At 38.8% G+C, this 17,965-nt stretch overlaps 1 protein-coding gene across 1 annotated transcript in view; it reads left to right on the top strand.

Annotated features, from left to right (window-relative positions):
• LOC132771073 (gamma-aminobutyric acid receptor subunit pi-like) overlaps positions 1-17,965 on the top strand; it is a 94,605-nt gene that overhangs the window by 59,196 nt on the left and 17,444 nt on the right. The window contains exon 7 of the mRNA XM_060768684.2: positions 9,381-9,518. Within this exon, the coding sequence (XP_060624667.2) occupies positions 9,381-9,518 (138 nt within the window). The remainder of the gene's footprint in view (positions 1-9,380; positions 9,519-17,965) is intronic.

The raw sequence follows: 17,965 nt of genomic DNA, 5'->3' as shown, positions 1-17,965 counted from the left end.
TACAAATCGGCTCATGTGTTGCAATCTGCGGAGGAATCCCTGCTCTTGGTCCCGCCCGCATCTCAAGCACGGCTGGTGGGAACAAGAGACGGGACCTCCTCTATGACCGCTCCCCACCTCTGGAACTCCCTCCCATAAAAATGAAAAGCTGTCCCCTCTCCCCTTGCCTTCAAAAAATTGCTAAAACCCATCTATGCACTCTGGAATACGGAGAGGAGGAAGACTAATACGTCTTGACTTAAATCCTCGCCTAGCTATGTTCAATCTTGCCCAGATACTGGAATTGACTTCAGCCTCTTGGTTGCTACAAATTACCTCATCTCTCTATAAGGTTTTAGTTATTAGTTTCTAGATGTTTTTACCCAGTGATAAATTTATACTATGTGTTTATGTTTGTATGAATCATTTAAGTTTTTTTTAATCTTGGTTATTTTTGTTTGTTATCAAGTTTCAAGTTAGGCTGACTCTATGTTGTTTGATGTGGTCCGTTTTGGTGTAATATGCTTGTATGTTTTTCCTTTTTTGGCATTGAATGTTTGCTACATATGCTGGAAACCGCTCTGAGTCCCTTCAGGGAGATAGGGTGGTCTACAAATTATTTATTTATTTATTTATTTATTTATTTACCACATTTGTTTATTGCCTTTCTCAGTCAGAAGCGGTTCACAGTCGGCAATGATTCGATGTCATCACAAATATCAAAATACAGTTAAAACAATTCTAAAAAGAATTCAACATTTAAAATGTAATAGAAAAAGCAAATATATCTTTAAAAACAAGATCCTCACCATCTCCTTACTAAAATTGTCGTCCAGTTGCATTATCAGTCATTTCATTTATTCGTTTACATCTAATTATGCTCCAGTAGAAAAAGCTTGCTCAAAGAATGTTAGAAGGGAGGGAGCCGATCTTATATCCCTGGGGAGGGCATTCCATAGATGAGGGGCTACCACTGAGAAGGCCCTGTCTCTCGTCCCCGCCAAACACATCTGCGAGAAAGATGGGATCGAGAGTAGAGCCTCCCCAGATGATCTTAAAGTTCTAGATTGAGAGATACGTTCAGATAGGAAAGCCAGACCAGAACCATTTAGGGCTTTATAGACTAAAGCCCGCACTTTGAATTGTGCCCGGTAGCAGACTGGCAGCTAGTGGAGCTGGCGCAACAGAGGAGTTGTGTGCTCCCTGAGCGCCGCTCCCATTAGCAACCTGGCTGCCGCTCGTTGGACCATTTGGAGCTTCTGGACAGTTTTCAAAGGCAACCCCACGCAGAAAGCATTGCAGTAGTCTATACGGGATGTAACCATAGCGTGAATTATTATTATTATTATTATTATTATTATTATTATTATTATTATTATTATTTCAATAATTGTTCTGTCTGCTTTTAGGGTACCACAATATTATTTCTGATTTACTTCTTTCCATACTTTTATGGAAGCCTAGCTAACCAGATCTACATAGAAAGAAATCCTACCATTAAAGCTTTTGCATTAACTAAAATGGAACAAGGAGATCTATAGGTTCTTTTCTTTTTTTGGCTGAAAGATCTTGTAATGTGTTTTTTCTTCAGTGAAATGAATGGGACTTTCCTTGGGGAAAAGTGTGCTGCTTATGAGCGTGACAGTCCCCATTGTAATCCGACGTGTTTCAAAGTTTTATTCACTGGGTTTGCAGAAGAAACACGCAAAGGAGGATTGGACCCTTAGGGAATGCACAGTAATTAATGAGTTCATAGTGAACTTAATTAATCCGTGATTGCTCTCATTTTTAAAAAATTAACAATTAACAGAGCTTACTCTTGAATTAAATGATGTAGAGTGCATTCCACAGCTTGCATTTGTGAATACCTTGCAGGGTGTCATTGGAGAAATAAAATAAATACCTTGCTTTGCAGCTGAAAATGGAGAATTTCAGAATCATACCACCTGTCATTGAAAACACACAGGAGTCTCCCAACTAAATATAAAACATAGTGATGTCATTAAAACTTATCACACTACAAATAGAACAAACAATATCAGAACTATATAGATTAACATGGATATAATTATCCTTTTAGAGTGGGAAGGAGAAGGATCTACTGTAGTATTTTCCTTATGTTTTCTTCCATTCAGTAATTGCTGTTTGATAAATTCTGCTGTCTTCTAAACATTAGTCTACAATTTCATTCCTAACTTTTGTTTTAAATAAACCACTTTATTTGTAGACTTCAGGAAAATGAGAATAAAAAAAACTAATTAGTGAGATAAGTTGTCAGGATGCCATGGGCTTAATGAGTAATTTTCAGATATATTGTACATAATCATATATAGGTTGCTGTAAGTTTTCCGGGGTGTATGGCCATATTCCAGAAGCATTCTCTCCTGATCTTTCTTCCACATCTATAGCAGACATCCCCAGAGGTTTTGAGGTTTGTTAGAAACTTGGCAAGTGAGGTTTATAAATCTGTGGAATGTCCAGGATGGGAGAAAGAAGTCTTGCCTGCTTGAGGCACATGTGAATGTTGCAATTGGCCACTTTGATTAGCATTAAATGGTCTTGCAGTTTCAAAGCCTGACTGGTTGCTGCCTGGGGGTTTTAGCTGGCCCTGACTGATTCTTGTCTGAAATTCCCCTGTTTTTGAGTGTTGCTCTTTATTTATTGTCCTGATTTTAGAGTTTTTAATACTGGTAGCCCAGATTTTGTTCATTTTCATGTTCATTGGCTAATCAAGGTGGCCAATTGCAACATTCACACTTGCCTCAAGAAGACAAAGTTCTTTGTCCCACCCTGGGTATTCCAACAGATATATAAAACTCACTTGCCTAATTTCCAATAGACCTCACAACCTCTGAAGATGCCTCCCATAGATGTAGGTGAAATGTCAGGAAAGAATGCTTCTTAAACATGGCCATACAGCCAAAAAAGCTTACAGCAACCCAGTGTTTCCAGCCATGAAAGTCTTCGACAACACATTAATCATATATAAGTCGACTTCATCTATAAGTCGAGGGTAAGTTTTGAGGCCAAAGTTATGGATTTTGATATGACTTATGGATAAATTGAGGGTCATTCCAAGCAGAGGGGACAGTATGAGTTGCCCCTGGCCACTACCAGCATCATTTTTTTACCCAGGCGTTCAAAGAGGTCTTTCATTGCTTTACTCAAAGAAGGCAATGGTTCATTTCTTAAAAATAAAAGTTAAGGTACAGTATTGACTCAGTGCCTTTTTGTTGAGAAATGTCGAATGCCACAATTTTCCCACCCAGGCATTCCAGCAAATCAGAAATGGTGCTGGGATGGAGGGAAGTGAGGGGGTTGGTGCTTCTTTAGGGGTCAGTGGTTCCTAATCTTTTTTTTTTGACAAGAGCCCACTTTGACCAGGACTCACTTTGACCAGGGCCCACTTGACCAGAGACTACTTAAACAGGGACTACTTGACCAGGAACCACTCTCCAACATTAGTACCAAAAGGGGTGGGGCTGGTCAGCTCTGCAGAAAGTAGCAGAAATAAAATAAATAAAGAGGAAGAAGGTTCATGGACGGGATTTTCATTCTCGCAGCCCACTACTGGGCTGTAGCCCACAGGCTGAGAACCACTGTTTTAGGTTCTCCCAGGACAGACTAAGCAGTTGCCTTCTGTCACTCTACTCAGAGAAGGGAATTATTCCCTAAGGTGTGGTATGGTAACTCACAGATAAGGCAACCTAGGATTTTTGGGTTGTTTTTTTTAAACCAAGTGTCTACCAGGGGTCCTCAAACTAAGGCCCGGGGGCCAGATACGGCCCTCCAAGGTCATTTACCCGGCCCTCACTCAGGGTCAACCTAAGTCTGAAACCACTTGAAAGCACACAACAACTACAATCCTATCTCATCAGCCAAAAGCAGGCCCCCACTTCCCACTGAAATACTAATAAGTTTATATTTGTTAAAATTGTTCTTCATTTTAATTATTGTATTGTTTTTAAGTGGTTTTGCACTACAAATAAGATATGTGCAGTGTGCATAGGAATTCATTCATGCTTTTTCTAGTTATAATCCGGCCCTCCAACAGTTTGAGGGACTGTGACCTGGCCCTCGGTTTAAAACGTTTGAGGACCCCTGGGCTAGACTAATACGTGACTTTATAAAGGACATAGAAGGAGACTTCTGCCCATTGTATTTACTGAAGTCACTGCAGCATTCTGATTTGGCACCCCCCTAAATGACAATAGGGGGATTGATAAGGGGGACGCCACTTTCTAAAAGTATTACTTTTATGTTCCCAGGAAGAGATTCAAAAAGCAGGTTCCTCCCATTTTGTGAGTGTCTGAAACTCCTTTTTATCCACAAAGGGGATTAGTAGAATTACAAACCTTTATTTATTCTCAAAGCAGGTTATCCTTTAAATCCTCTCGTTTTTCCCTTTGTCTGTGCGCTCTGAAAAGCAAAAGAAACATGTTTTAAAGGAGAAGGATGACGAGCACACGTTTTAGCTTCCAGACCTCTCAGAGATTTCTTTTCCTATAGCTATTTGCAAACAAACAAACATTAAACATTTTTATAATCTGCTTAGTGTGGCACTCAAAGCTTTTTCAAACAGCAGTGTAGACGTCGTTGTTTTGCAGACAGCAGTACACCCCACAGGGTGCAAAGGAGCAGCATTGATATTCATGTTCATGATTAAGATCTGCAGCAATAGATATTTGTATACATTATGTGCAAAGACCGACTACATAATAAGCTGCCATTATAACCATATGAATATCAATGAATATGATATGACAGGAATATCAAACAAACACGTTGGTTTGAAGTACTTCACTGTAAAATTGGGCTTAGAAATGAGTCGCCGTTCAGAAGGTATAGCTCAGGGGTCCTCAAACTTTTTAAACAGAGGGCCAGGCCACAGTCCCTCAAACTGTTGCAGGGTCGGATTATAATTTGAAAAAAGATGAATGAATTCCTATGTATACTGCACATATCTTATTTGTAGTGCAAAAAAACCCCCCACTTAAAACAATATAATAATTAAAATGAAGAACAATTTTAAAAAATATAAACATACTAGCAGTCCCCTGCCATCTGTTGCTGTGGCCCAGTCTGTTGATCTGGAAAATAAAATAATGAGAAAATGTTAGCCCGCTCATTGTTATGTTATGTTATTTTACTGTGTATGATTTTGCTTTATCGTCTTTGTACTCATATGTTGTATGTATTTTATTGTGTTGTTATTGTTTTGGTTTTACTCTATTGTAATATGCTGTTGGGCTTGGCCTCACGTAAGCCGCCCCGAGTCCCCATTGGGGAGATGGTGGCGGGGTATTAAATAAAGTATTATTATTATTATTATTATTATTATTATTATTATTATTGGTTTCTAATATATGTTATTTATTTCTGCTTGTGGGTAAACAGTATTTTTGTTGTTTCTTTGTCAGTGTTGATGTGGAGAGTGTCTGATTTGCCCACCCTGGAACATGAAACATATAATTGTCCTTCTTTAGAGGTCCCTTTCAAATCTATGATACTATATCTCTCTCTGTGTGAATCATATTTGTCTATCTATCTATCTATCTATCTATCTATCTATCTATCTCTATATATCTATCTATCTATGGCTGGATGGCTCTTTGTCAGGAGGACTTTGATTACGTTTTCTTGCCCTGATGAAGGGAATTGGTTTGTATGGCCTTAAGTATTTTCTGTTGGTCATGGGGGTTGTGTGTGGGAAGTTTGCCCCAATTCTGTCGTTGGTGTGGTGCAGAATGCTCTTTGATTGTAGGTGAACTGTGAATCCCAGTGACTACAACTCCCAAATGTCAAGGTCTATTTTCCCCAAACTCCATCTGTGTTCATATTTGGGCGTATTGAGTGCTTTTGCCAAGTTTGGTTCAGATCCATCATTTGAGTCCACAGTGCTCACTGGATGTAGGTAAACTACAACTCCCAAATTTAAGGTCAATGCCCACCAAACCCTTCCAGTATTTTCTGCTGGCCATGGGAGTTCTATGTGCCAAGTTTGGTTCAATTCCATCATTGATGGAGTTCGGAATGCTCTTTGATTGTAAGTGAACTATAAATCTCAGCAACTACAACTCCCAAATGACAAAATCATAATTTTTTGAGTGATGGTCACTTCTTGTGTTGTGAGATGTTTTGCTGCCAAATTTGGTGTGATTTCGTTCATTGATTCTTTTGTTTTTAAGGTACTCATTATGCACAGAGTGTTGATAGATAGATAGATAGATAGATAGATAGATAGATAGATCGATAGATTAGTATTGCAATGGGAAATGTAGGCCTGCTTTTGGCTGATGAGATATGATTGTTGTTGCTGTTGTTGTGTGCTTTCAAGCCATTTCAGACTTAGGTTGACACTGAGCGAGGGCCGGGTAAATGACCTTGGAGGGCCGTATTCGGCCCTCGGCCCTTAGTTTAAGGACCCCTGGTATAGATAGACTGCAACTTCCATTATCCCTCATACTTGGCTATGCTGTCTAATGTTGATGGGAGCTGCAGTCAAATGATACCTTGAATGCCATGTGTTCTCCAATCCACTATAAAGTTTTGCAGTGTCAACTGCACCTTCTTTGCAACTCTAGCATTGCAGCATTGTTTTTATTTTACCTTGTTAAGTAAGATAACAATTCTATGGCCAAGGAGGTGTGGAAATTTTTGGTAGCTCTGCTCCACTAGCCAAACTCAAGGCACACTTGCAACATGGAATAAACACATAGGTCGACCTGTTCTTTGGGCAAAAATACATTGGTGGAAACATCAAAATGCATCTACGAGTTCTTCTAGATTCACAGTAACCCTTGAATGAATGCTTTTAAAGCATCACCAAAGATTTCTGCATCCTCCCCAGTGTGTTCATTTTTCCTCCCAATTGACTTCTTTTCTTCCAAATGTGCTTCTGTGTGTACACAAAGACCAAAATTGCTACATTGATCAGCTTGAGTGTAATGTCCTATCCATAAAGTTCAATGTCCATCCAGTGGCTGAACTGTCCACAGAAAGATTTCCTGCTGCTTCTACTTATCAATGAGAAGGAGAGGAGCATGAGAAGGCTATTCAGAAGTAGTATCTGTTAGAAAAAGAAACAAGAGTGCACTCACAGGTGGTATGCATCCTTGGGAGCCCAGATCAACTAAACTTGATTTGTCTAAATTGATTGTCATCCTCCCTTCTCCAAGAATAATAAACAGCAACAGTGAGGCATTGATAAGTAGAGAGTGGGGTCATCAGTTTTATCAATTTTATTAATTTTATTCCCAGCACATCTGGCCCGCCCACTGTATTTTATTTCTCTATTATGTTACTTTTAAACTGTTAATTTTATTTTGTTATTTCATGTATTTATTTTGATGATATTTTTGCTTCTGTGTATATTATTTTGCTGTACTGTAATTTTTGGGCTTGATGTCATGTTAGCCGCCCTGAGTCCCCTTTGGGGAGATGGTGGCGGGGTATAAATAAAGTTGTTGTTGATTATTATTATTATTATTATTATTATTATTATTATTATTATTATTATCAGAGAGGGCAAAGCAGGAATGTGCATAGTGCACCCCACATGTCACATGAAGTCCCAAGAGCCATTTTGTGCCCCTCCCCCCATGCATTAATAAGAATCAATTTTGCTACTCCCAAGTGCATCCAAATAGAGCAGTTTTCCTCATGTCTAAGGCCCATGGGAGGACTTTGCCTACATCAAAAAGTAACCAGACATTATCTCCTATTGGTAGAAACATTCTTTCCTCAGCCTAAAATGGTTCTGGGGGTGCCATAACATGATTTAAACTCCCTAGAGGACCTTTTTTTTGGGGGGGGGGGGGGGGGAGGGGACTGTTTTGTGTGTGTGTTGAGGATGCATTGAGGATGTGGCCATCCAAGGTCTCTATGGGTGGAGTGTCCTCCTTACCTTTAACAACTGGCAAAACCTGGGCTAGTGAATATTTACATGATGTCCAACAGAGGCCAGGGCAGATTGTAGTGTCCTCTTTTTGAAGGACTTTGGGACACAGGAGTACACTTCAAACTGTTAATAACCAGCAGCCAGTGAATTCAGTCCTGCTTTGAATTTATTGCTTGTCTGATTTTCTCAACCCAGCTGTAGAGACCCAAATGCACCCTGGTAAGATGGTCTACTACAGGGGTTCTCGAACTAAGGCCCAAGGGCTAGATACGGCCCTCCAAGGTCATTTACCCAGCCCTCGCTTAGAGTCAACCTAAGTCTGAAATGACTTGAAAGCACACAACAACAACAACCATCAGTCAAAAGCAGGTCCACACTTCCCATTGAAATACGAATAAGTTTATATTTAAGATTGTTCTTCATTTTAATAATTATATTGTTTTTAAGTGTTTTTTGCGCTACAAATAACATATGTGCAGTGTGCATAGTAATTCATTCATTTTTTTGCAAATTATAATCTGGCCCTCCAACAGTTTGAGGGACTGTCACCTGGCCCTCTGTTTAAAACGTTTGAGGACCCTGGTCTAGTATATCTTCAAGAGTTCTGTGAACCAATAAGTAATGTGTGCCCCTGGCCTTTTGTAGTTTGCAAGTCCTGGGCTAGATAATATTTTCCCATATTCCATCCAAAAAGTGTGCCTCAACCACACTTTCACGTAGATATTTATTATGTTATTTATTTTTATTTACCATATTTTTATCCTGCCTTTTGCACCCTGCAGGGAACTCAAGGCAGCAATTTGATGCCATACACACATATATCAAATAAACTATTAAAAACAAACAATTAAAGCCAGTATTATTAAAATCAACAAAATCATGCCAACCAAAACATAATCCAGGGCTATTCCATTTGTCAACCACATTGTTTCATAGTCACTTATTGCACTGCTCCAATTACTTGTCAAAATCTTGGTCCCAAAGCCACACCTTAAGTTTTTTCCTGACGTTCAGGAGACAAGGGGCTGATCTGATCTCACTGATCTCTAGTATATTTAAGAATTCTGTAAGCCAATAAGTAATGTGTGCTAAGAAGGCCCTGTCTCTCATCCCCACCAATAATGTTTGCAAAGGAGGTGGGACTGAGAGCAGGGCCTCCCCAGGAGATCTTAATCTCCAAGATATGTGGCTAACAGGACACCACCATAAGTGCAAAATAGTAAACAGACAAAAAACATGGGAGGGCCTCTAGTGATAAGAATCTGTTATGCAACTCTATAAATCATGATATACTTTGTCTTAGACCTGCCTCTTAATCTCTTCCTTTCCACAATTATCAAACATCGACTGCAGTCCAAATCATGAATTTTTCAGGCTAAGCCAAGGGTAGTAAATTGAACTTTGTCAGTATATATCAATTGAAGGTATATTACCTGGACACACTGAACCAGTTTTCCACATTAAGTAGTATTTCTCTTTCTTTCATTCTTCCCAAATATAGGGGGTTATAACATTAATGATGTCATGTTTTACTGGACAAGAGGGAATGACTCCGTAAGTGGTTTGGATACCCTGCGATTGGCACAATATACAGTAGAGGACTACTATACTTCAGTATCTGAAGCTGTTTATGAAACAGGTAAATCATTTTTGAAAACAGTTAAATTATTTAAACCTGTTATAACCAATTCCAGTTGTTTTATTATTTGTCATGTGTTTTATGCTTTAATCTGTTTAAATTATTTCTTACGGTTTTATATTATAATTAAACAGCCACAGTCTGCTTCCTCTACATAAAGGAAGGCAGAACATCCCACCTCAGAGTCTTCTAATCAGACCTATTGTAATAGACTCTCCCACACATTAACAGCAAGTTATGATATATGGTGCATGGAGTCACACAAATAGAAGTTTAAGAATCTAAAATTATCCTTGGGATGCTTAGATTTGCTAAAAAGAGTCTGATTGCAGCCTGGTTTGCACTCAGTGGAAGGAAAATGGCATCTGTAAAACTGTCAGGCCATCAAATGCTAATCAAAGTGGCCAATTGAAATATTCACACCTACCTCCAACAGACAAGAGTTCTTTCTCCCATCCTGGACTTTCCACAGATATATAAACCCAATTTTCCTAGTTTCCAACAGACCTTACAACCTCTGAGGGTTCCTGTCATAGATGCAGGTGAAATGTCAGGAGAGAATGCTTTTAGAACATGGCCATACAGCCCGAAAAACCTACAACAACCCATCACTAAAACTATCTGGGTACTTTAAAAAATAGCACAAATTAAAACAAATTTGAGACCCTGCACAATGCTATTACTTGCCTTGCTATTTTTTCTCAATTGATTTTTAATTTTTAATTTAAATTAATTTTACTTTGTGGCATATTATTGTAAGAGTTATGATATAGATCATACAAGGTAGGGTAGTTATAACTATTTAGATAGATAGATACTATTGAATCCATTAAAATTGTTCAAATATCATTATAAAACTAGGGGGCTCTGGCACTTCATTTCTAAATTGTTTCTAAAGTATACTTAGTGAACATTTTGTTACTATAATAGCACTAACAAAATTTCGTTACTATTTCTTTACAGTAATTGCTAATAATTCAATTGCTATAATTGGGGAAACTTCAGGGGCTGCTATCTCCCTCACTCCCTATTGGGAGTGAAACTTGCTACAGTAGTAGAACACATTTACCACTGTTAGCCCATCAAATTTCATTTATCCATGGAGTTTTGACGACTTTTCAAATTTGTTATAAACAACTTTTTTAATAATAAAGAAAAATTGTTCCTAGTTTCAAAGTGTTATTTCCTATTTAATTCTGTAGTCATTACTTTGAAAGTAGCTTTTCTGTTACAGAAACTTTGTTTTGCGGTAGAAACTTTGTTAAATTGGTGGAGACTCAACAAAGCAAAATGTGATATAGGATAATGTCCCTTGTGCAAAGACAATGTTTTTGCAGTGTAATAAACTTTTGCCATGGTTTTTATGACAGAACCAATTAGGTACTGCCATTTATAAACCAGGAACAGAAATCAAAGTGCAGAATATTAACAAATGTATTTGAACTCTGGCTGGCTACAGATCAATCTCCTCTCCTAATTGGGGCTTTGTGATGCTGATGCATACTGGGAAATGTAGTTTAGGGCAGAGCCTTTTGAGTTCTTCGGCATAGGGCCCTTCCCAAACTACATTTCCCAGAGTTCTATGCTGTTCCCAAAATGCACTTCTCCATCTTTTTATGGCTCCTAATTCTCAGATTCCATTAATTTCAGGGAAGCATTCAGGCAGTCTTTTTGGCTTAATGGCTTTGCTTCCTTGAAATAAATATGAAACCGACTTTAAGAACCTTCTGAGATTTACAAAACTAAAATGACAAAGTTTCAGGTACGTTTTGATTCTAAAATATTTGGTGCGGGCCATACAAATACTTTGGATATGGCTTCCAACTTACAAAACTTCTGATTTTCTTACCATTTCCAACACTTCCAAAATTTTTGCACATACCTAATAGAATAGTCTTGTCATTTATTAGGGGAATAATTACTTAATGTTCTTCTCAAAGAAACCAATAAATAATTACAATATTTTACCTTCTGTAACCAAACCACAATTGTTAAAGCCTGTTCACAATTCAAGAATTATTCTGCACAAAATTTGCATTTGTTTGGTTTGTATACATTATTTGCACAGAAATGAGTGTTTACATGCAGAAAAGATATTTCCCATGCAGAAAAAAAATGTTTCCTGTGTGGAAAATGCAGTTTTGTGCTAATCAACATGTGTGAATTTTTGTGTAGAATAAGTCCCTAGTTTCAGCAGTTTCTGTGAATGAAACAGCACAGTAGGAAATATTTCTGTGCAGAAATACTATTTTTACAAAAACCACATGACAAGATTGCATAGAATACATTCCAAACTGCATTTATTTTTAGTCAGAATTGATTCTTCTTGATAGATTTTTAACACTTGAAAAACATGCTTTCTAAGCTGTTTTCCACTGTTTCGGATCTCATAAATTGGCAAAAAGTTTCCAAAATTGCCCAAACACCCTGAAGTGGATCATGGTATCGCTAAAGATTTGGTGAGAAAGCACCGTTTTTTGTTTTACTGGCTTTGGCAGATGTTTGCACTCTAAGGTTTCTAAGTTGAGGTCGCTCATTATTTTGGAGAATAAAAGGAGGAGAGTAGAACAGCTAGAATGGTTAGTTTCCAAAAATGGGATTGTTTTATAAGCAGTATGCAGAATGGGGATATTTCTTATTTATGGGTAATGCTTTACTTAGGCTAAGTGTTGGCATGAAAACGTTTTATCACCTAACATAGTTGCAAGGAGGACATCACATACTGCATCTAATAAGAGCATACATTAATTTACATTCAGAAGAGGGCTATGTCAGATAGCTTTGACCTCCACCCAACAACACTGAGAAAGACTAGGGGAGTTGCAGTCTGACAACATTTTCCATCCCTGCTTTACTGGAAAAAGCCTAGATCAAGCTGTGGTTTTGTATCTTGGCTTGTTTTAAACTCTAAGCTAAGATAAATCCAGGTTGAGATATAGTGATAAACTATGGTCACTCTAAACAAAAATAGGGAAACTTCCTGCTTTCGTTTCTTTCTCACTTATGTCACAAGAGAGAAGAGAACAAGGCACATACATGGATCAATTTTTTTAATGGCACTTGATCCTAAGGCATGGATTAGCATAGGAAATGAACAAAGTAGAAGTGAAAGCTGCCTCGCTGCTTGCTCCCAAAGGATAATTGCAGCCTTCAGAGGATACAGTCATTCTATCCCATTTGTGGATTTGTTAGTTTCAAAATTGCTTGTGACTTCCTTTAGCATGATATCTGAAGCAGGCCTAAAAGTATTTGGCAATAACTCTATTTGGCAGGGACCCTCTCAGTTAAGTCTCTTATTCCACTTTATCAAATGTTTTCAAAATATTGCAATTTCTCTCTCCTCTTCTCAGTGTACCTGTTTATCCTAAGTTTACTATCTTGCAGAAGAACTTTGCACTTAAATCAACAGGGAGAAGGGAACCAGCTTTGCCCTTCTCAGGGCTCTTCTACACTAACCCCAAACCCATGCGGAAGCGGGTTAAAATAATCTGCTTTCTCTCAAGTTTCACTCCCCACCCCCAACCCAAACCCCGGCTTTCCTGTGGGGGGTGGCTAGATGCAATCTTGGGTCAAACTTGGATTAAGCCCCCCATTTACCCTCTCCCAACTTTCCAGAGGGGCCTGCAGGCAGCACGGGAGGTGAGGTGGAGGAGGGAAATCTCTTCTATTCCCCCCACCTTCTGACATGTCATTTTCTCATGTCAGTAGACCTATACAGAGGGGTCTCCACAGCCTGAAGCCCCTCTCTGATAAGTTGTTTTTGGAAGGGGAAATGGGGGGCTGGAGGGGAGGGGTTGAGTGTCCTCCTGCTCCTTCATGGCTCCAGGAGCTCAAAGAACTGGGGTGGCTATGGGGATTGACCCTCAGGATTGCAGAAGCTGTACCAAGAGTCAATCCCCACAGGGCCCACATCTGGAAAGATACAGACCTCACCTTAAAGTCTGTATCTTTCCAGTAAACGGGGGAAACCCAATTTACTCTACATTAATTTGCTTTTACCTGAGGCACCGTTTGGACGCCTCATGTTAAAAACGATACAGGTCCCACGTTTGGGGCCTAACTTCAGTAGGCGAAAACAAACTGCCACGGCCTCTCTTGCCTTGGGTGTCCTTCCCAATAATCAACTTTTATAACCCTGACTGCACATTTTGCTTGGCTGCACATATCTTGACTTTCGTCTATGAGATGTTGAAGTCTATCCCATCCAATCAAGGCTAGAGGACAACAAGCAGAAGCTTCCTTGTTGTCCTTCTGCCAACAGGCAAAAGACTTTTGTATTCAGGCCGGCCTTCAACAACTGATTAATGTAAATGAACATAGATTTTAAATAGTTGTTAGATTTTTACTATTTTATTCAGGAGTTTAAAATCTTTTGTATTTTATGACAGATTATTTGTGTTTTAATATGTATGCTTTATCATGTGTTTAGTGGTAGATTTTTAAAAAAGTTATGTTGAAAGTAGCCATGGGGCGGGGCATAAATCAAATAAAAAAAATCTTAAAAGAAGATGTAATAGGTAGCTACCTCAACATGCAAATAAGCAATACTATACTGATCTTGTGGCAGAGGTAATTCTAGTAGTATCTGGCATCTCAGGTTGACAACCTGATAATCTTCTGAAGCTCTTCTCTCTAATCCATCAATAAAAAAGGCCTGATTGGTGGGTTTTGTGGCAGGTCCTTCCTTCTGGAAAATGTTTCCTTGGTGTTTGGAAATGTCCTGTTTTTTGGACTACTCCTTCCAAAACCCCATTTTGGCTGGATGTTTGCAAATCATGTGAAGGTCTGGTTTTAAGTGAATGCATAAGTCCAACTTAGATTAATCAATCTTTGATTCAGTCCATCTTTGATTAAACCAGTGGTTCTCAACCTATGGGTCCCCAGGTGTTTTGGCCTACAACGCCCAGAAATCCCAGCCAGTTTACCAGCTGCTAGGATTTCTGGGAATTGAAGGCGAAAACATCTGGATACGCACAGGTTGAGAACCACTGGATTAAATGTTCTATGCTTGATTAGTTGCTACTCTTTATAATTCTTTAGCAGTAAGATAGTTCAACTTCGTTGGCTTCACATAGAGTTACACTTTACTATGGAACCTTCTTTACCACTTTGTGGAGCAACCTGCACTGAAAGGCAATTTGAAAATCTAATAAATGAAATAGTCATCTGAAAAGGGCCTCCCAAATGTGAGACATGAGCAGAAAGTGACTAAAAGTGACTACCTTTAGAAGAAAGGGGGAAATGGCTACCATCCAGAGAGAAATGTCACAAAAATATCTTTGCAAAGCTAGTCCGACTCTATATAAGACTTCCAGAGTTTGTAACTGGCTGTGTACCTCAGTGTGTTAGAAGAAACAGAAGAGGAACTAACTCTGTAGGCATATGACTTCTTGTATCACCATTCCTGAGACACTCCCAGGGCCTCCTCAAGGGCAGTAGAAATGTCAAATACACTTAACGCTCCCAGAGCTCCTTTTCTTAATGTTTTTTTTCCCCTGTGCACACTCTATGGCACAGTTCCTCTTCTGTACATTGCATCAGGAGGAGCTCTGTGCATTGCATAAAGAGGAGCTTTTTCTCCATATGGATTTCCATATGATTTTCTCTCTCTTTTTTTTACTCAATAATTTTGCAATCTTGAGTGTCTGTCTCACTCAGTTTGTTTGAATGTTATGATATGATTTGAAGTACTAAACTGCATTAAAAAAATCAAATGCCCATGAATAAGCATAGAATACCAATTTACATTAGCAGGCTTTTTGATCAGAAAGTGACTTGTTTCTTATATAACTACCATCTGCTTGCTATCCTCCTGACTTTGCTCCCAGCTAGTCAACATGCTCAAAGAAGGCTAATCATTCCATATTGCTGCTCTATCCAGAGAGGAGGCGGAACTCTTCGCCATCAGAAAATGATAATAAAATATATGTTTGCTTCTTCATGTTTTAGGGAGCAAACATGCAAATCATACTGGGAAAGCACAGGAAGAAGTCCCTGTTCCCATTTCAACAGAATAATGTTTGCTAATAATAAATGCCCGGAGCAGAAAGTGCCTACAGCATAAAAATATAACATGCAAAAACTTCCAAACTTCAGTTTTCATTCCATTGCTTCATGTGATGGCTTGTTTTGTTCACTCATTTCAACCATTTGCTTCACAGAGTGGTACAGCGTCTCTGTATGTGTCACTTCTTCTTAGTCTTGATTTTTTTAAAAAAAATAGTTTACTTTTTTGTATGCAAACTTCAGTTAACTATAACTTTTAAAAAAAAATCAGAACTGGTTAAAATTTACAGTGATAGAAGCTCTCCATAACTTGACTGAATTTGATCATAACTGATGCAATCTGTCTTTGAAAGATCAGAATCCCTTAATTGAGCTCCTTTTTTGGGGTGGGGGAGATCTGATAACAATTGGTTTTATTAATTAATATAAGTTTCAGTATGTTGATGAAGATAAGAGGAGGTTGTTTTAAGAGTTAACTTCCACTGCAGAAAAGATAGAAGTTATATTTTGTGTGCGTGCTAATTGGAGTTTCTGTTTTATATTAGTTAGTTTAGATTTGTGTATAGGTATGAAAAGTCAAGTTTGGAGCTTGTGATTTATTGGAATTTTTTGTTATAATAAAGATAAAGGACATTAAGTTCAGCCGTGTCCATACTCTGGGGGTTGGTGCTCATCTGCATTTCTAAGCCAAAGAGTCGGCGTTGTCCGTAGACATCTCCAAGGTCATGACTGCATGGAGTGCCGTTACCTTCCCACAGGAGCAGTACCTATTGATCAACTCACACTTGCATGTTTTCGAACTACTATGTTGGCAGAAGTTGGGGCTAACAGCGGGAGCTCATGCCATTCCCTGAATTTGAACCTGCAACCTTTCAATCAGCAAGTTCAGCAGCTCAGTGGTTTAACCCACTGTGCCACCGATATAATATATGAAGAATTTTTTATCAATTAAGGAAGACAGATGCTATGCTTTAAGCCTATTGGCAGTTTTGAAATTTGATTATTTTTCAAGCTTTCCTCTTAGTCCTGCAACATCTGTCTTCAGACAAAAATGATCAGAAATGTAGAGAAGGCCCAAAGGAGGTGCAGAGACTGGGGGGATGATACATAAAAGCAATAGTAGAGGGTTGGACATACAGTTATTTTGCTTAATTACCACAACTAATGTAAACCCTAACACTCCTCCCTGTAACATTAATAAATTATTGAAAGGAGAAAAAGTTGGGCTGCCAATTCAGCATTACTCTCTTCCTTAAGACAATATTGAGAAACTGCATAGGGGAGCAGGCAAGATCAAGTTTTATATAAATGTAGTGTTTGTTTGTGGGATTAACAGAACTCAAAAACCACTGGACGAATTGACACCATAATTGGACACAAAACACTTAACAACCCAATGTATGTCCTTCACTAAAAAAAATTGATTTTGTCATTTAGGAGTTGTAGTTGCTGGGATTTATAGTTCACCTACAATCAAAGAGCATTCTGAACCCCACCAACGATAGAATTGGGCCAAACCTCCCACACAGAACCTCTATGAGGGCAACAGCAACACATGGCAGGGGACGGCTAGTGTGTGTGTGTGTGATCATAGAATTTGGGCAGACAAAGTTTGACAGGTGGGCTGTCACTGCTTAAGTTGACATTATGTAAACTGGCATGAGAGCAGTCTAGGAATATGGGCCCAGAATTTTGGATACATCACAGCTAACCAACCAGAGTCAGGCACGGGGTGCTAAAATAGATGTTTCCAGATACATTTTAGGAATTTCGGTCTTCTTTTGCAAGATGCTCATGTGGGTGACTAGTGCCCCATCTACACTGACCGTTTAATGCAGTTCCAAGCTAGCTTCAAACTATGGTGCCTAGACAATAAATTCCTGTGAAAGCACATAAAAGAAAGCCCTTAATGTGCACCAGTGCTCTGCGGTTTGTGTGATCACCTTCTGAAAGCCCTTCTACACAGGCACTAAAACCCAGGAGAAACTGGGATAAAAGAGACTCTCTCTATCCTCAGTTCCTTCCTAGGTTTTTTTGTGATGGAACATCATATTGCACAAATGCTCTATGTAGGTAGACATAAATAGTGAGACAGAGAGCCCAGAGATAAATGGAGACATTCGTTCAGGTATTAAAATCGCCAAATCTACAAAAAACAAACTTTAGAGTTGCTTGCTCTGAGATTTGTCTCCGTGGGGCTTCAGCAGTGGTCCTGAAACTTGGTGACACTAAATAATGTTGTTTTATGCAAAAAAAAAAAAGTGTTGCTATCCACCATTTTATTTCTCTTTCAGAACATTTTAGGCTCCAATGCAGCATTGGTCCAGGGCAAAAGTACTACAGATTTCAAGAGGCATTGTGAGGGAATTTAACTAGCCCGTTCTATCAATTGCCACTAACTCTCTATTATTATTCAAAGTGGGGGAGGGTCAACCATTTAT

The sequence above is a fragment of the Anolis sagrei genome, chromosome 3, assembly GCF_037176765.1.
Source record: "Anolis sagrei isolate rAnoSag1 chromosome 3, rAnoSag1.mat, whole genome shotgun sequence".
Taxonomy (NCBI): Eukaryota; Metazoa; Chordata; class Lepidosauria; order Squamata; family Dactyloidae; genus Anolis; species Anolis sagrei.
This window is presented reverse-complemented; position numbering and strand designations above follow the sequence as displayed.